The 13,889-nt window shown below is 47.8% G+C and overlaps 4 protein-coding genes across 4 annotated transcripts; all 4 read right to left on the bottom strand.

The window, feature by feature from the left end:
* Nucleotides 1-1,068: 1,068 nt before the first annotated feature.
* On the bottom strand, nucleotides 1,069-3,753 carry EDB91DRAFT_1350754 (cytochrome P450; the record flags this gene model as incomplete). The annotated part of the gene is made up of 14 exons (XM_041326088.1): nucleotides 3,534-3,753; nucleotides 3,072-3,485; nucleotides 2,914-3,010; nucleotides 2,720-2,852; nucleotides 2,537-2,663; nucleotides 2,230-2,479; nucleotides 2,055-2,180; nucleotides 1,896-1,998; nucleotides 1,756-1,842; nucleotides 1,666-1,700; nucleotides 1,566-1,612; nucleotides 1,396-1,518; nucleotides 1,316-1,345; nucleotides 1,069-1,261 (listed from the first exon to the last, which is right to left on the bottom strand). The coding sequence occupies exons 2-14, from the start codon at nucleotides 3,251-3,253 to the stop codon at nucleotides 1,069-1,071; spliced, it is 1,533 nt and encodes a 510-aa protein (XP_041170928.1). The 5' UTR covers nucleotides 3,254-3,485; nucleotides 3,534-3,753.
* Nucleotides 3,754-5,389: 1,636 nt separating this feature from the next.
* Nucleotides 5,390-7,318, bottom strand: EDB91DRAFT_1254754 (uncharacterized protein; the record flags this gene model as incomplete). The annotated part of the gene is made up of 12 exons (XM_041323861.1): nucleotides 5,390-5,593; nucleotides 5,648-5,702; nucleotides 5,761-5,992; nucleotides 6,049-6,183; nucleotides 6,237-6,296; nucleotides 6,549-6,562; nucleotides 6,620-6,648; nucleotides 6,708-6,746; nucleotides 6,803-6,817; nucleotides 6,870-6,889; nucleotides 6,940-6,972; nucleotides 7,033-7,318. 12 exons carry the CDS (start codon nucleotides 7,316-7,318, stop codon nucleotides 5,390-5,392), a joined length of 1,122 nt encoding a protein of 373 aa, XP_041170929.1.
* Nucleotides 7,319-7,952: 634 nt separating this feature from the next.
* EDB91DRAFT_1254755 (DNA polymerase subunit Cdc27) lies at nucleotides 7,953-10,004 on the bottom strand (the record flags this gene model as incomplete). Its single annotated transcript, XM_041323862.1, has 10 exons — nucleotides 7,953-8,191; nucleotides 8,251-8,502; nucleotides 8,550-8,787; nucleotides 8,846-9,259; nucleotides 9,311-9,409; nucleotides 9,458-9,525; nucleotides 9,582-9,641; nucleotides 9,694-9,782; nucleotides 9,833-9,888; nucleotides 9,945-10,004. The coding sequence occupies 10 exons, from the start codon at nucleotides 10,002-10,004 to the stop codon at nucleotides 7,953-7,955; spliced, it is 1,575 nt and encodes a 524-aa protein (XP_041170930.1).
* Nucleotides 10,005-11,411: 1,407 nt separating this feature from the next.
* EDB91DRAFT_1239815 (major facilitator superfamily-domain-containing protein) lies at nucleotides 11,412-13,318 on the bottom strand (the record flags this gene model as incomplete). Its single annotated transcript, XM_041321908.1, has 10 exons — nucleotides 11,412-11,691; nucleotides 11,743-11,961; nucleotides 12,020-12,169; nucleotides 12,220-12,370; nucleotides 12,421-12,624; nucleotides 12,681-12,794; nucleotides 12,847-12,954; nucleotides 13,003-13,033; nucleotides 13,084-13,110; nucleotides 13,163-13,318. The coding sequence occupies 10 exons, from the start codon at nucleotides 13,316-13,318 to the stop codon at nucleotides 11,412-11,414; spliced, it is 1,440 nt and encodes a 479-aa protein (XP_041170931.1).
* Nucleotides 13,319-13,889: the final 571 nt, after the last annotated feature.

A 13,889-nucleotide genomic window follows, 5' to 3' on the forward strand; every position in this document is an offset into this window, starting at 1 on the left:
GAACCACCTTGCCATCAACGACCCCCCCGTCAACAGCGCTCTGTTTTCGTACCGCCACAAAGACTCATACAGGCCGCTAACGAAGACAAAACTCACGCAAAGGCTAGCTTCGGCAACTAGAGCAGCAGGGCGAGAACCACTGCAAGGACATGGCATATGCATAGGATCCACCCTTGAATATCTCCTTCGAAACATTCCCTTCGATGTCGTTAAAGTCAAAGGTCGCTGGGCAAGCGACGCTTTTCTCAAATACCTTCGCCGACACGCTCAAATTTTAGCGCCCTACATGCAAGCCGTCCCGTCTCTGCAGGACCAGTTTCTCCGCTACACCTTACCCCCAGTTCGCGGAGGTTGAGCATTGGCAATAAGCGAAAAGCAGACCATGTGAGTGTTCCACGTCCGTCTCCTAAAACGGGGGTATCCGAGGCAACAACGAGTTTCGCTGGATGCGTCGACGAACTCCTAAAACATCTGGGAATCGCAGCTCACCTCCCTTTTTCTCTTAGGTGCACTCCTCGGGGCCGGAAAGCGCTACGCGCTCTCGCCCAAAAGCTATCTCGCCGTCAGAATTTGCCCAAACACACTCTATTCCCCCCAGTATTCTAGTAATACAAAATTCTATATGTTGGTCGTGTCACAGTGAACCTCGAAGACTGCAATTAACACTCTCCCAATGAGCTTGGTAGACTGAGCATGTCGCGACAGTGAGTCGTGTTTCCGCTTTCGCGCTGGTACAGTAGTTGATCGCACGACATGCAGGTCGTTGCGGAGTTGATCAATACGCTTAGTCTGTATAAATATCCCTGCAGCTTCGACATAACATTCGCACGAATTCTGTAGCATTGATAAAAGACATTTATGTTACTCGACTTGCATACGTTTTGGTTTTACACGAATATACAAGAAAACCGGTGTATTCAGCCATCGAAGGACGTGTATAGGGAAGCCTACAACTTTGACGCGGGACGCTCGCTAAGACTAGGACTGATTTCAACAACTACGACACGTTGTACGCCTATCATTTCACACTCGTATCATACCGATCGCCTATCCAGGCCTCAATGCATCTCACGCGACCTCCGGATAACTCTGCATTGTACGCCTGAGTCCTACTTCCGGAATCCTCGTCTTAAATTCAATAGCGCACGGCCGTTCATTCGGCATCACTCCTGTCATGAACCCCATATCATCCAGCGGCTTCGTAGGATCCAAAGTGAGTTGGAAGGCCCAAAGAATAAGGAGCGAGTTTATGAAGACTGATCTATACCAATCGAGATGAGCTTAGAGGATCATGTACGTGGAAGGATATCTTTACCTGTTCGCAACGTGCAGACCGGGACATATACTTGATGGAATGACAGTCAGAGAAAGAATGCGTTGGAAGACGATGCTTACCGCCGACCAAACCCGTAGACGAAGAATTTAAGATCGTCTCTCATGCGATCTTGATCGTCAAGCCAGCGCTGAGGTCTGAACACATCGGGGTCAGGGTAGACATCTGGATCTCGAGAGATAGCCCTGACGGTGGCTATCAGATACTTCGTTTCTCGAAGAACGAGGCTTACCAGTGGTTTCCGAGTACCGAAGTCCCGGCGGGAATGCGATAGTTTTCCTGTCAGTGGATGTCAGGTTATTCGGACGACAAATCATTCAGAAAGCACTTGCCCAAATCACGTCTTGAGTCGTTCGGTGAGGAAATCCTGCGGGGTGAACTGCGTAAATCTGATGTACAGACCCGACAATGAAGATATCCACCATTAGGAGCCAATGGTCTCCATCTCAAAGTTTCGGAAATAAAGGCCTCCAGACGAGGAAGGCTTGGTTGGTCGGCGAAGGTCGGCGCTTTGGTGGAGAAATCATTGAATTGGTAGAAGTGCTAGGGTAAATGGAGCTACCTCGGTGCCTTCCGATGACCGCATCGAGCTCGGCCTGTACTTTTGCTTGTTCCTCGGGGAAGCACGCGGCCGCCATTAGGACCGTGCATATTGCCACAGCAATCTGGCACCTTGATATCAGCTACATCTCTTCGGAAACGACAAATCAAGACACCTCACCGAATCGGATCCAGCTCCAAACAAGGTGCCACCAAGAAACGCCATCTCGGTCTCTGTCAACCCGTAGGAATGCTCATTTTCTAGCATATATTTCATGAACGAAGGGCCGACGTCCACATTGCTCTGCTGTGGAATGATTCAGACATAATCTGAACATTGAAAGGGCAACGCGTACTAATTGCTGTTTAACATGGTTCAGTTGCTTGGTGTAGAGTTTCCTGGTCCTCTCAAACTCCCGTTTTAATTCTTGGCCGTACCAAGGAAGGTATTTCAGCCACGGTATCGAGTCCACCAGGTAAGCACCAGGGTGCAGGACTGTACGAAGGGTTTCAAAAATCTGGTGAATTTCTTTGACTTCGGGATCAGTTGCAGACGTGGGCGTGGTTTTCCCATATGTAACTTTCATAATCGTCGCCGCGGCATAACTTTAAAATACTCATCAGTGATCTGCTATCATAGGGCGAACCTAGGAAAGCACTTACGTTGTCGCATGGTCCTGGAAGTTGTACGGATCATCGAGAATGCACAGGACCGTGTTTTTTCGCGTGGGCCATCTGCAGAGACTGATAAGCCTCAGCCGCTTTAGGCTGGAGATGCGAATGAAGTGCCCTGCGTCACAAGTAAGATAGGGGTTATTTGGACTTTCCCACCGACTACAAACCTACGCATCCGACGAAACTTGTGCCCAGCATGCATAAATCCAATTGACTGTCCGCCACTAAGGATTTCACCAGCAGCAATCATGCGAGGACGGTCAGCTAACAATCCGCCCTGCTTCTCCATGATATCCACCACGGCCTGCAGCAGAATGTTGAGCCTACATACTACGACAACTTCAAGTTAGCATGGAGGGACCGACTTTGTGACGGCCGATGATAACAATGGTCTCAGTTCCTGAACGAATGGTCACCAAGGGACCGTACTCGTCAATCCATCCCGCTACAGTGATAAATGAGCTGATCAGCAATGGGACACAGTTAGCATTAAAAAGACGATGATTAAAATATGAAAATTTACTTGCGAAGGGGTAGGAAGTGCCCCCTAAGACTCCAAGTGGGAGGAGAAGGTGGAAGAGAGAGGCCGCTCTCTGATCTAAGAAGGTAAGCCCAAATAATCACTCCGGCTGTCCCAATACAAGCCGTAGCACCAAGGACGAGCTGCGTGTGGTGAGAAATGGGCAGGTCAAATAGCTGAAGCATGACGGATTACCAATTGGGAGAAGTGGGGTGCAATGGATGGAACTTATCGATAGTGCTTTCAACTTTGGGCTTTTAAGTACTGCACTAATCAATTAGATTTTCCCTGACCACTGGCATGGTACGTGGAGTTCTGAAGCTAGGAGGAGACTAGTGTGTCTCAAGTCATACAGAGTATGTGGTGCCCTGTTCTGGGAACTCGGAGCCTTGCTCGGTTCCGAGGTGCAGTGAGATTCTGTTGATTTGTGAGCTGTGTCGCGGCTTTCTTGATTTGACTCCATACTTGCACTGCTCAACTCACTGTTCAACATTCCGAGTTTCACGGACCCTTGGAAACCCGCGCGGCGGCCCCAATGGCATTCGGTCCAGGGTTCGGCCTTTTCCTCTGAACAAAATCCATGGTGACTTTTCGAAGAACCGGACTGAGCCGGACTTCGGCAGCCTCAGTCAGTAGTACCCAGTCAGACTCAGTCGGAGTCGCGACGTCGGACCCGTTTCTTTGCTGTTCACTTCAAAACAGTAATACAGTAGATATGCTCATAATGCATAATAATGATAATTAATAAAAAAACGAAATTCTACCATGGTGCGTGTTTTTATATGTCGAAAGTCGGTTTGTTATCGAATTTCTTTGGCATTTTTTTTCATGCATTATGAGAATGTCGACTGTAATACCAGTGGCTAGAAGTCTTCGACAGACCAAAAATTCAGATGATCGCCCTTTACACGTTACCATCATGGACCCTCGATACTCTCGGGCTCACGTTCTCTCCCCAGCCGGACCTGCTACTAGGTGTGATTGCATCGCACGACACACAGGTCGCTTTTATTGTATCACTCGGGACGCTTCGCTTCGCTGCGTCACCAGCTAAAACATGATCTATCGTGCAGGCACGAAGTCACAAAGGACTTGCCCAGACTTTATAAACGAATTCGTCCGTAATTGGTTTGGCAGTCTGATGGACGCCATCGAAAAAATACTAGAACTTGAACGTATCGAGCGCGCGCGAGACCATCTGGAGGCAGGCACGCTACTTAACTGGACGCAATAGCAGGACTTGGTTGCGAAACCTGTCCTCGCTGTTAGCTGCGTGCTGTCGGACCGCCTTCGAAAATGTGTCTGGCCAAATGATTTAACACCAGAAGCGGCCTTTCTCGTAATGTCCAAATAGAACACAGTGGGCTTTGTCGCTACTATGATGAAGGTCAGATCAAACAGGGCTTCCGATGATCCACCGATCAAGACCCTGGGCAGCAGCAGGCTGACTGATAATGTTGGGTTACGAAATGCAGGTGCATTTCCTTCTGCACGCACGTCATGTACGCACATGTACTTCGATGTCGGCTGAATACACCGTTGTGCTCGGACGGGCGGTGGACGGAAAATTTTGGCGATGGTTGGCGTAGGTACCGTCCAGTTTACATGTGGAGTAAGCATGCTGAACAACTCCGTAACGACCTGCATATTGCACTGTATCAATGCGAAAGCAGAAACACGACTCACCGTCGCGACATGTCGGGAGAGGGTTAATGGCAGCACCTGGATGATCCGTAGCTTAAAGGCTATTGGTATACGGCGCAACGGGTGAGTCATGGGGTTGAACCCCGGATACAAAGCGGACGACTCGTACCCACACCCGTCTTACAAGTAAGACCTTTGCAACAGCTTTCGAAGTAGTCGTTGTCGCAAACGTAGTATTTAGTTAAGCATGCACTAACAGAAATAGATGTTGTCAAAGTAGTTACAACAGCGAGGAGGAATGAGAAACACATGGCTTGTGCTAGGTAATATGGGATGCGCTGGAAGGGAGATCTCGAATAATGGCTCTGATACTGGTAGAAGGAAGACAACCTATTTTTATATCCTAGAAATAGTTTTTTTTTTGCGAAGTACTCGGCAGTTCTATCAGAATGGTCGCGCCTGTTGGACTTCAGGTAGAGGCAGAGTCACAGGGTCGGCGGATAAATAATCTGGAACATGTGAACTGCAAACGTACTATGAATCCCAATACAACATAGGGAGTAGCGACGGAGATGCACCTTGTAACTTAATAAATCTACCACGACGAAATCTCGAACAAACAATAAATTCTCCCGCACCCTGCAGAGTCACCTTAATCATGTCGAGCACTTCCCGTGCTACACACTACTGCTAGTTGACACATGCACGCGCTCCTGGAAAGCAATTGAAGTCATGGCGGTTCCTGTGTCGGAGTCGGCCACGAGCTTAGCGTTATATTCTCGAACGCTAAGGATCAGGCGTGGTCCCAGAACAAACAGCTGCACGACTGTAAAAATTTGAAGAACACCAAGATAAATCTGAGTTCCGAGGGAATATATGTCCTATGGAAATGATGAACCATGGTGGCACGCAGAGGTCAGCGACAGATTGCATACCGCTGACATCGTTGAAAACGCATAAGCGAGGCTGAAGCCAGAAAGAGCAACAAAGCTAGCATGTGCGATGCTTCAGCGAAAAGGGACAACCACATTCACCATTACGAGCTCACCCCACAAAGTAAACCACGTGGGTTTTCATCAACACCGTGAAACAGTCCCCGATAATGCCCCCTGTCAAATTTCGTGGCAGTTCACGGAAGTGTTTTATGGCAATCCAGACTGCAAGACACAACGCGAGGACCTCCCATACAGCGCCGATTATCCAAGTGATGGTATCCAGAATTAAGCTACCTCCCTGGAAATCAATAATGCACTGGTAGGTGCCAGAGAGAATGAGGACATCTGGTATTCGTCAATGAGCCGATGCACTCAATTCTTTCATCCATAATTAATCTTACCCGCTGAAATATGCCTCATTACTATCACGGTGACCACTCCGTCGGTGATATTGACAGCCAAGAAGACGACAACGAGAAGTATCAGAACCTTCCTGGATCGCTGATACATGGCATGTAAGCGAGCAATGATGATGACTTGTGTCATATTCCAGTCAAGCACTATCACTGAGGTATTGCGCGTAGCTCACCGCCCAGCATCACATTTACGACGACACTTATCGCATTTTGTGCGACGCTCATAATAACACCTGACAAATCCAGTTAATGATCAGCCTCGGAGGATCACGCGCTCGAAACAAGCTCACAGCTATGGCGGTCATTATACTGAACCAACAAGCTGGTCAAGAATATCACTCACCCCTGAATCAGAATGCAGTTAATTAGACGGGAACGATAGGCATATGTGAACAATACACACTGCATCTGTGACCGGGATTGTCGGAACACTGTCTGTGTTCCATTGGTCAGAAGAAACATGCAGTGTATATAAGGATACACACCTAGTACGCTGAGGCTATTGTGAGAGATGATTGATTAGCATGACATCAATTACTTAACCCTCCAAACATACGCAGCATATATTATTCCAACGTAGCGCACCTAGGATATATTCCAGTCAGCACGACTTGCCGATCACACTTATAACACGAGCTACACACACTAAGATACAGAAAAGTCATGAGAGACCAGCGTTGTCTCTGTCGCGGGTTAATCGAACTTTCATATTGTTTTTCTGACGTGGAACTCCGCTTACCCAGATCAATTCGACCTGTGAAATCTTTCTCAGGGAGATGGCTGCTCTGACAATGGCATCAACCTACCTCTTGTCCGAACGTCAGTGCTGTAAATACCATAAGGATATCAGCGGTTCTCTAATATTACTTTACTCACCCCAGTCGTATATCACCCCAGCAAAGGTTGCAACTGTGAAACCGCAGCCAAGTTCAGATCGAGACATTACGGTCTTCATGCAACTCCACAAACCTAGAAAATAGCTGGAAATACGAAATGCATTAATGGACGGCCACCAACTGGGATCATTTGAAACTAGGGTCATACTGTTAGTGGATGGGTGTGATAGAGCGGTGAAGTTGGTGGATGATGTATCGCCATCCAGAGCTTTTATGGCGGAAATGGCATCGTATAAGATGATATCTGTTCGTGCCTTGGCTGACCAAAGTAAAGATTGTCGCATGAAGTACATAAAGATTCCACCAGTGAAATCGTGTAGTTCATCAATCCAACACGGGCCGAAGTATGATGCGATCATCGTAAAGCCTGCAATCTCAAATTTCAATCGTCATAAACAGTGCCTCTACCTCGCTGGCCCGGCCAACTGCGCGTAATAGCTTGTTGAAGGTCTCTTGAAAATGTTACATTAGTACAGAAAGGTCAGAGATGAACAATATCAATGATAAATGCCACCAAACAGATAACTCACCGACTTGGAGTCGACCTGTTCATCTATTATTAGTGGAGTCTATATCATTATTAACTCGCGCTTATCGTAGGAAATTGTGGAGCAGGCATGTGGTGAGGATAGGGAACGACAGAGCCGTCTCACCCAGAACCTTTTCTGCATGCTCCGCGACGACACGCGTCGTCTGAGGAGTGGATCCATGGATACAAAAGCTGTGCGTAGGGAAGTCGGATGATCACGCTCAACGATGATGTAGATGGCGAAGATTGCTGCTCGGCAGGTGTACCAGGATGATTCGGATTGGGTGGTGAATCGTGATTAAGGAGGAATTGGTTGGCGATATGGGGTAATTGGTCGATGATAAGTGGAATTGGTTCAACAGTTGATGGCACAGTTACTGATGCACCGAGGGAAGGTAACTGGATAACCAAAATCAGAACTACATTGCACCAATCCATACGGCTCACTATCCGAGCACTATTTCTTAGTTTTGTCGGGCCCAAAGAAATTCAACAGGACCACCACGTTTCGCTGCCTTCCCAGCCTTGGGTTTAGCCCCGCGTGAAGAGTTCGTCTCCTTGATCTTTGAATTAACTACCGATTTTTCCTCCGCCTCATCCTTCAACTTCGGTTCTGCCTTTTTCTTGCCTTTGGACTTCTTTGCATCCTCAGGCGGAGCTTCATCTTCGCTGACGGATTCATAAGAAGAATAATCTTCCGTTTCTGGGAAAACCTCATGAGCAAGGCGCATTTATCACTTTGGAATGGAATAGAAAACATACGCATGTAGCCTTTGGCATCAGTGGTGGTACGACTTTTCATGACACGATGTTTCTTCAAACCGTTGCGCCCGACAGGGACCACTTTCCTAGATTTCCTCTTCTTAGCCTGCGGTTTAAGATCCTCTTCCTCTTCCTCCTCGCCAGCGCTAGATGTCAGGAGGTCAACATCAGTTTGGTCGACCTCGTCACCAGTATCGTCTACCACATCGTCGGGGCGATGAGAGGACAAGCGAGACACCCTGACAACTTGATCTGCAGACCGATTAGCATAACAGCAGGTACGTTCTGTATCAACGGACCATCATCAATATCCATCATCGCTGCAAGGCTCCTCTCAGAGTCTGAAGTCGACCGAGTAATCTTTTTACGTGACCTGCTCGGGACTTCCTCATCCTCATCATCCGACACAATGACACCCTTTTTCACTCTCGCATTGCTCGTTGCGGTAGGGATGGCTTCCTTGTCTTTAGGCATTGGCTTGTCTTCGATGTCTACATCCGAGTCTGATTGATCCGGTGACTTGCGTTTAGTAGCTCGCTGGAGTCAATGAATGATTGGCCATGGATGTCCCGAGAATGTAATAATGCCAACGTACCTTTGGCTCCACTACATGTAGCTTTGAAATAGATTTCTTCAAAGATGGCAGACCCGCGTCACCATTTCCCGATGGTTTATCAGCCAACTTTGCCGAAGATGACGAAGCTTTAGTATCTTGCTTCGGTTGAGGCTTCGCCTTGTCCTTAACGTGTGCTCCTGATGCGGTCTCCTGCTCCTTACTTCTGCTCTTACTCCAATCCTGTTTCCCAGTCGGCTTAGGTTTTTCTTTCGGTGCGGCCAGTGATTTTGCATGTTCCTTGTCCTTTGATCCTTCCTTATCCTTACTCTTTTCTGAAAGAAGTTCTGACTTGCGCGGGAAAATAGAAGGCTGAGGAACGACTGGCTTCGGCGCATCTAACGTTGTCTTTGAGGATGATGCTGCAGAAGCATTTTTGGGTAGCCGTTTCTTGGTCTATATACCTTTGTGAGATCGTGAAGAACAGTTAAAATATTCGAGAACAACCTTGACGCCTGCACCGATTATCTTCCCGTTGAGTGCGGGGTTGCCCTTCGCGTCTATACCCCGGACAATGACCGTCGGTTGACAAATCAAGCCAGCGTCCTGCCAGAATATTAGTGCGTTTAGTCCGGCTCTGTGCGTGGCACCTACACGGAGGACTGAAGGGGACAAGCTATATATGTACACGGAATGTATACGCTCAAATTGAGCTTTCGCGTCTGTGGCACAACGCTTCATTAGTGTCAGGGCTGTAGAAGAGTACACCAATACGGACCTTGCAGTCCATCACAGTCCACCAGAACTATCTTCGAGCGCATTACAGATTGATGCGCATCTTCATCATCGCGAGTGATATCCATCGCATCGAACCAGGCTTCCATTGCTACACAGCGGAGCAATCTGGCCAGAGACCATGTACGTCGCGAACGATGGTGTATCGGTGTTGGCTGTTTCAGCTAGATACGCTGCGAGTTCACTGTGTAGATGTAGCACACCATTCAATACGAAGTCAGCAGGGTATCTTACTTCTTCGCGTCATTGACGTGAATACCGAGCTCGCGACTCAAGGACCGGAATGTGACCTGATAAACAGAGTCAGGTCAATGTTAATCGTCAAGAGGATACGCGTCCCTCGTACCACATTTTTCTTAATGAACAGCTCTTTAGTGAGGAAGTCCTTGGCCCGTGTGGATGTCATGGAAGACAAAGTAATGAATCGTGAGAATAATTGACATGGACGCGTTATAGACGCGTCGAACTTCATTTATTCAATGACCGCGATGTGCCTGTAGCTCACAATGCAAACTACTTATTTACAAGTGACTATAGGTCTGTCGACGTATAGTGGGCTTTGTTGCCTCTGTGACCCTTGGAGCTATTTCAACGACCCTGAGCAGTACTAGATGAAAATCAGCGAACGGCACTTACTGAAAATTGGGATAAATTCTCGATCCATATCCTGCTGAAACCACTGAAATCCAGTTTCGTCCTTATCCAACACAGCCTCGATGTAAGGCAGAGAGGTTATCTTGCAAGCTCTCCCCGACCGTGATAACCATCAAGTGAGTCTTCGTTGCATCAATCCCGTCGCTCAAATATTAGTGCAACTTCTACATATGCCAATCTACATTGCGAACACCATGACTTCGACCACTCTCGCGTCCGAATGCGAGCATGCCAGGACCACCCCCCGCCTCACTGTTCCGAGGCTCATGTCTGAGCATCTCGAGTGTGCGAAGGTGAATCTCTCATATTCTTTCCTCCAGGTTGTGTACTCGGTCTCTGGACGACACGCCTTAAACTGACAGGTAAGCCCTTATTGTATCGACTTTGCCATTCAGTTATGAGCTCATTCACAACATATCGAATGTTCTGACCCCCGTTCCGTCCAAGTGTGGCTTCCATTCCCTCGAATAGCAAAAAAAACAAATTGCCAAATATAGACTATGATTCAACGGCCAGCTGTCACGCCGAACTCTCCGCAACGCCGGAGGAGAACGAGCTAGAACGGGGCGCACCAAGAGACTCAGGCGCTTGGAAATAGGTCGAGGTAGCGCCATTTGTGGTGTAAAATGCTGACTGGAATTCAGCGTTGGCTAGGGCTTCATTTCTTCCTGTCGTAAGTCGTAATTGAGAAGTGCAGTGACCAGTCTCCCCTAGTCAGACCATATACTTAGAAGGAAGACAGTTGTTCCTTCTATTATGAGTCAATCGAGCCATGTACATTAGAGAAGTTGTACAAACTGTTAGTTCCCCATAAAGCTGGATCACCATGCATCGGACGAGTCTCAGTGTCACGATGCGTCCATGATGGGCTCAGGGGAGGCCGCTTGCCAGGCTCTACTAGCCAAGTCCACCTTTGTTCTACGACCAACGAAAAGAAAGAAGCGTCAAATTCCTGCTATAGATACATGAACAATACTAATAGATACTACTGCTAGGGTATGATAGCGCCCAGCCTCCAAAAGGTAGTAGTGCATAATTTATCAAAAAAAGAACTACCTGGCAAGTCGCCAAAATAAATAGACTTGATAGTTTATAAATTATTGCTGTCGTGGTGGTTGTATTCACATCGCGTCATTGTGCGTGCTACGTCGTATAGGGATTACGGGGGGCTGTCATGCTTTGGTCGGGGTTGGTGGTCCGTACTGCGGTCGTAAAATATTGATATCGAAATGAATTGAAGAGCCACGATTCCAAGGATGAACCAACATGTGGCCGCTCGTCCTGCGTACTCATGCGAACCCCCATGGGTGGCCTCCACGGATGTCTCTATCGAGCTGCTAGCAGCGAGGCCAATAGCGGATCCAAATTGAAGGGCGCCGTTAAATATGGCGCCAACTGTGCCAGCCATAGATGAAGGCGCAGCTTGCAAAATAGCAATGCTGTAGAGCAGTTAAACCGTCTTCAGAAAACCATGAGGATTCGGAACTTACTTCGTATGTGTATAAGTCAACGTGACTCCTACGGTGCCTATTGAAAAAGCCGGGAACACATACGACCAATAGTTCTCGGGCCTCCCCCCACCAAGCGCCAGCAATACGGTAGCGACCATGCACAATGACAAACCGGTGAGAATAATCCACTTTGGACTGAAGATGCGACAAAGTGGTCCGGTAAAAGTCATAGGGAAAGCTAAGATACCGAGTGGCAACCTAGTGAGAAAATATGATCTTAAACATGAGTGACATGAGGTGACAGCGAAGACTTTACATGTGTATGGCCGACGATATTACCGACCAGTAGAACACACTTTGCCACATGGTGCTGAACATTGTCATCACCGTGTTCCACCAGAAGTATGGCAAGAGTGCAACTGCGAACAGCACGGAGAAGTTGTTGTAAAACCACGTTCGGGGTGGTCTGGTACAAAATCAGTTGATGACGTGCGCGCGAGAATTCCCGGTAAATACATTGCAGCTTTTTCCACAGGCAAGAGCGTCTCCCAGTAGAAAAAACCAACCACCATTAAAGTTGATACGATCAGGAGGACCAACACCATTGGAGATGTCCAACCATTAGTTGAACCGGATGACACAGCGAAGACGAACAAGATGAAGGCAACTATAGGGCTCGTGAGTGATGCAAAGAGGAGTGCGCTGAAATATACATACCGGTTAGAATACCTATGCCGAGTAAATCGAGATTTTCCCATTTCGCCTCTTCAGGCTCAAGAGTGTCTGCACACTCTCCAATTTGTGATGGTATGATGAAAACACAAGCCAGAGCCACCGGCAAAGCTATGCACGCTACAAACCAGAAGACCCAATGGTAAGACGCCCATTGGACGAACATTGCACCGATCACGAGACCGCTAACTATGCAATGGAACCATGAAGCTCGCCATGCATAACCAGATATGCGAGATACTCACTATTAGCGATTGCGCCACAGCCTCCGAAGAACCCTATTGCTCGAGTTTGTTCGAGCGGATCGGGAAATAACTTGACGACGAGTGTTAGGGCAGAGGGAATCGTCATTGCAGAAGCTGAGAAGTGATCTTCGTCAGCAAGAACCGATACACAGGCGAGAATGTTCACCTATTCCAGTCAATGCTCTGAGAACAAGGATCGTAATCTTGTCATCGACAAATCCGGCGCACAGCGAGAGTACCCCCAGGCTGGACACTCCTCCGATGAACACAATTTCTTCTACTTGTCAGCATCGACGTCTAACAGGGGCAGCCTAGAACTAACTTGGGTTGTATACGTCGCTCAGACGGCCACTCTAAAACGACGTGTTGAATTGCAAGTCAGGACTAACGGATGAGCACGTACAATAAGCAGGAATGATGAAAAAGTTAACTGGAATGCACTAAACATCCAAGTGGATTGACTTCCGGTCATATCCATGGACGCCTTCGAGTGTAGGAATCGCAGAAAAGAGAGATGCGAGACTGAAAGCGTCCAAGAATTGAGCAAGACAGAACATCCATAGCAGAACGAGCTTGCGAGTAAGAGAAAGGCCTTTGGGTTCACCACCATTCAGGGATGACGGCAGAAGTGGTGACATTGTGCTGAAAAGCTGCAGACAGAATATTGCAGTCAGACAGTTTAGGAACGCACCACTTGGACCAGCCGACGAAGAGGCAGTAAGTATAGGATTCTTTGCCAAGAACGTGGTATCCCTCATGACCAACTCGAGCAAGAATCCAGACACACAACGTATTCTCATCGCTGGCCGACAGGGGAAATATCCAGAGACCCTAGATACAAGCCACTGGATAATTGTATAGGCTGAAAGTTGCGAATAGAAGCTTGAAGACAATTTGAGATTCATCGAGAAGGCTGGTCATATCCCACTACCTTTAGGTTACTACTAGTACTAAGGTGGTGGATCTTACAAATTTCGAAAGTACTAGCGAGACGACAACATTGGTCAGAAAGAGGTCAACGGTTGATGTATACACGTTAGCTCACCTAGCAAGACGACGACAGCGGTCAGAAAGAGGCAAACCAATTGTAAGATCAGCTTCAAAGTTCAGGCTTCAGCTCCACATAGGAGGAGCGGAGCTTGACCATCCTGATGACACGTGTAAGTGCACTGGGCAGCCACACAAAACTTGCACAAAATAGCACAAAAC

The sequence above is a fragment of the Suillus paluster genome, assembly GCF_016628075.1.
Source record: "Suillus paluster strain FC165 chromosome Unknown EDB91scaffold_116, whole genome shotgun sequence".
Lineage (NCBI taxonomy): Eukaryota > Fungi > Basidiomycota > Agaricomycetes > Boletales > Suillaceae > Suillus > Suillus paluster.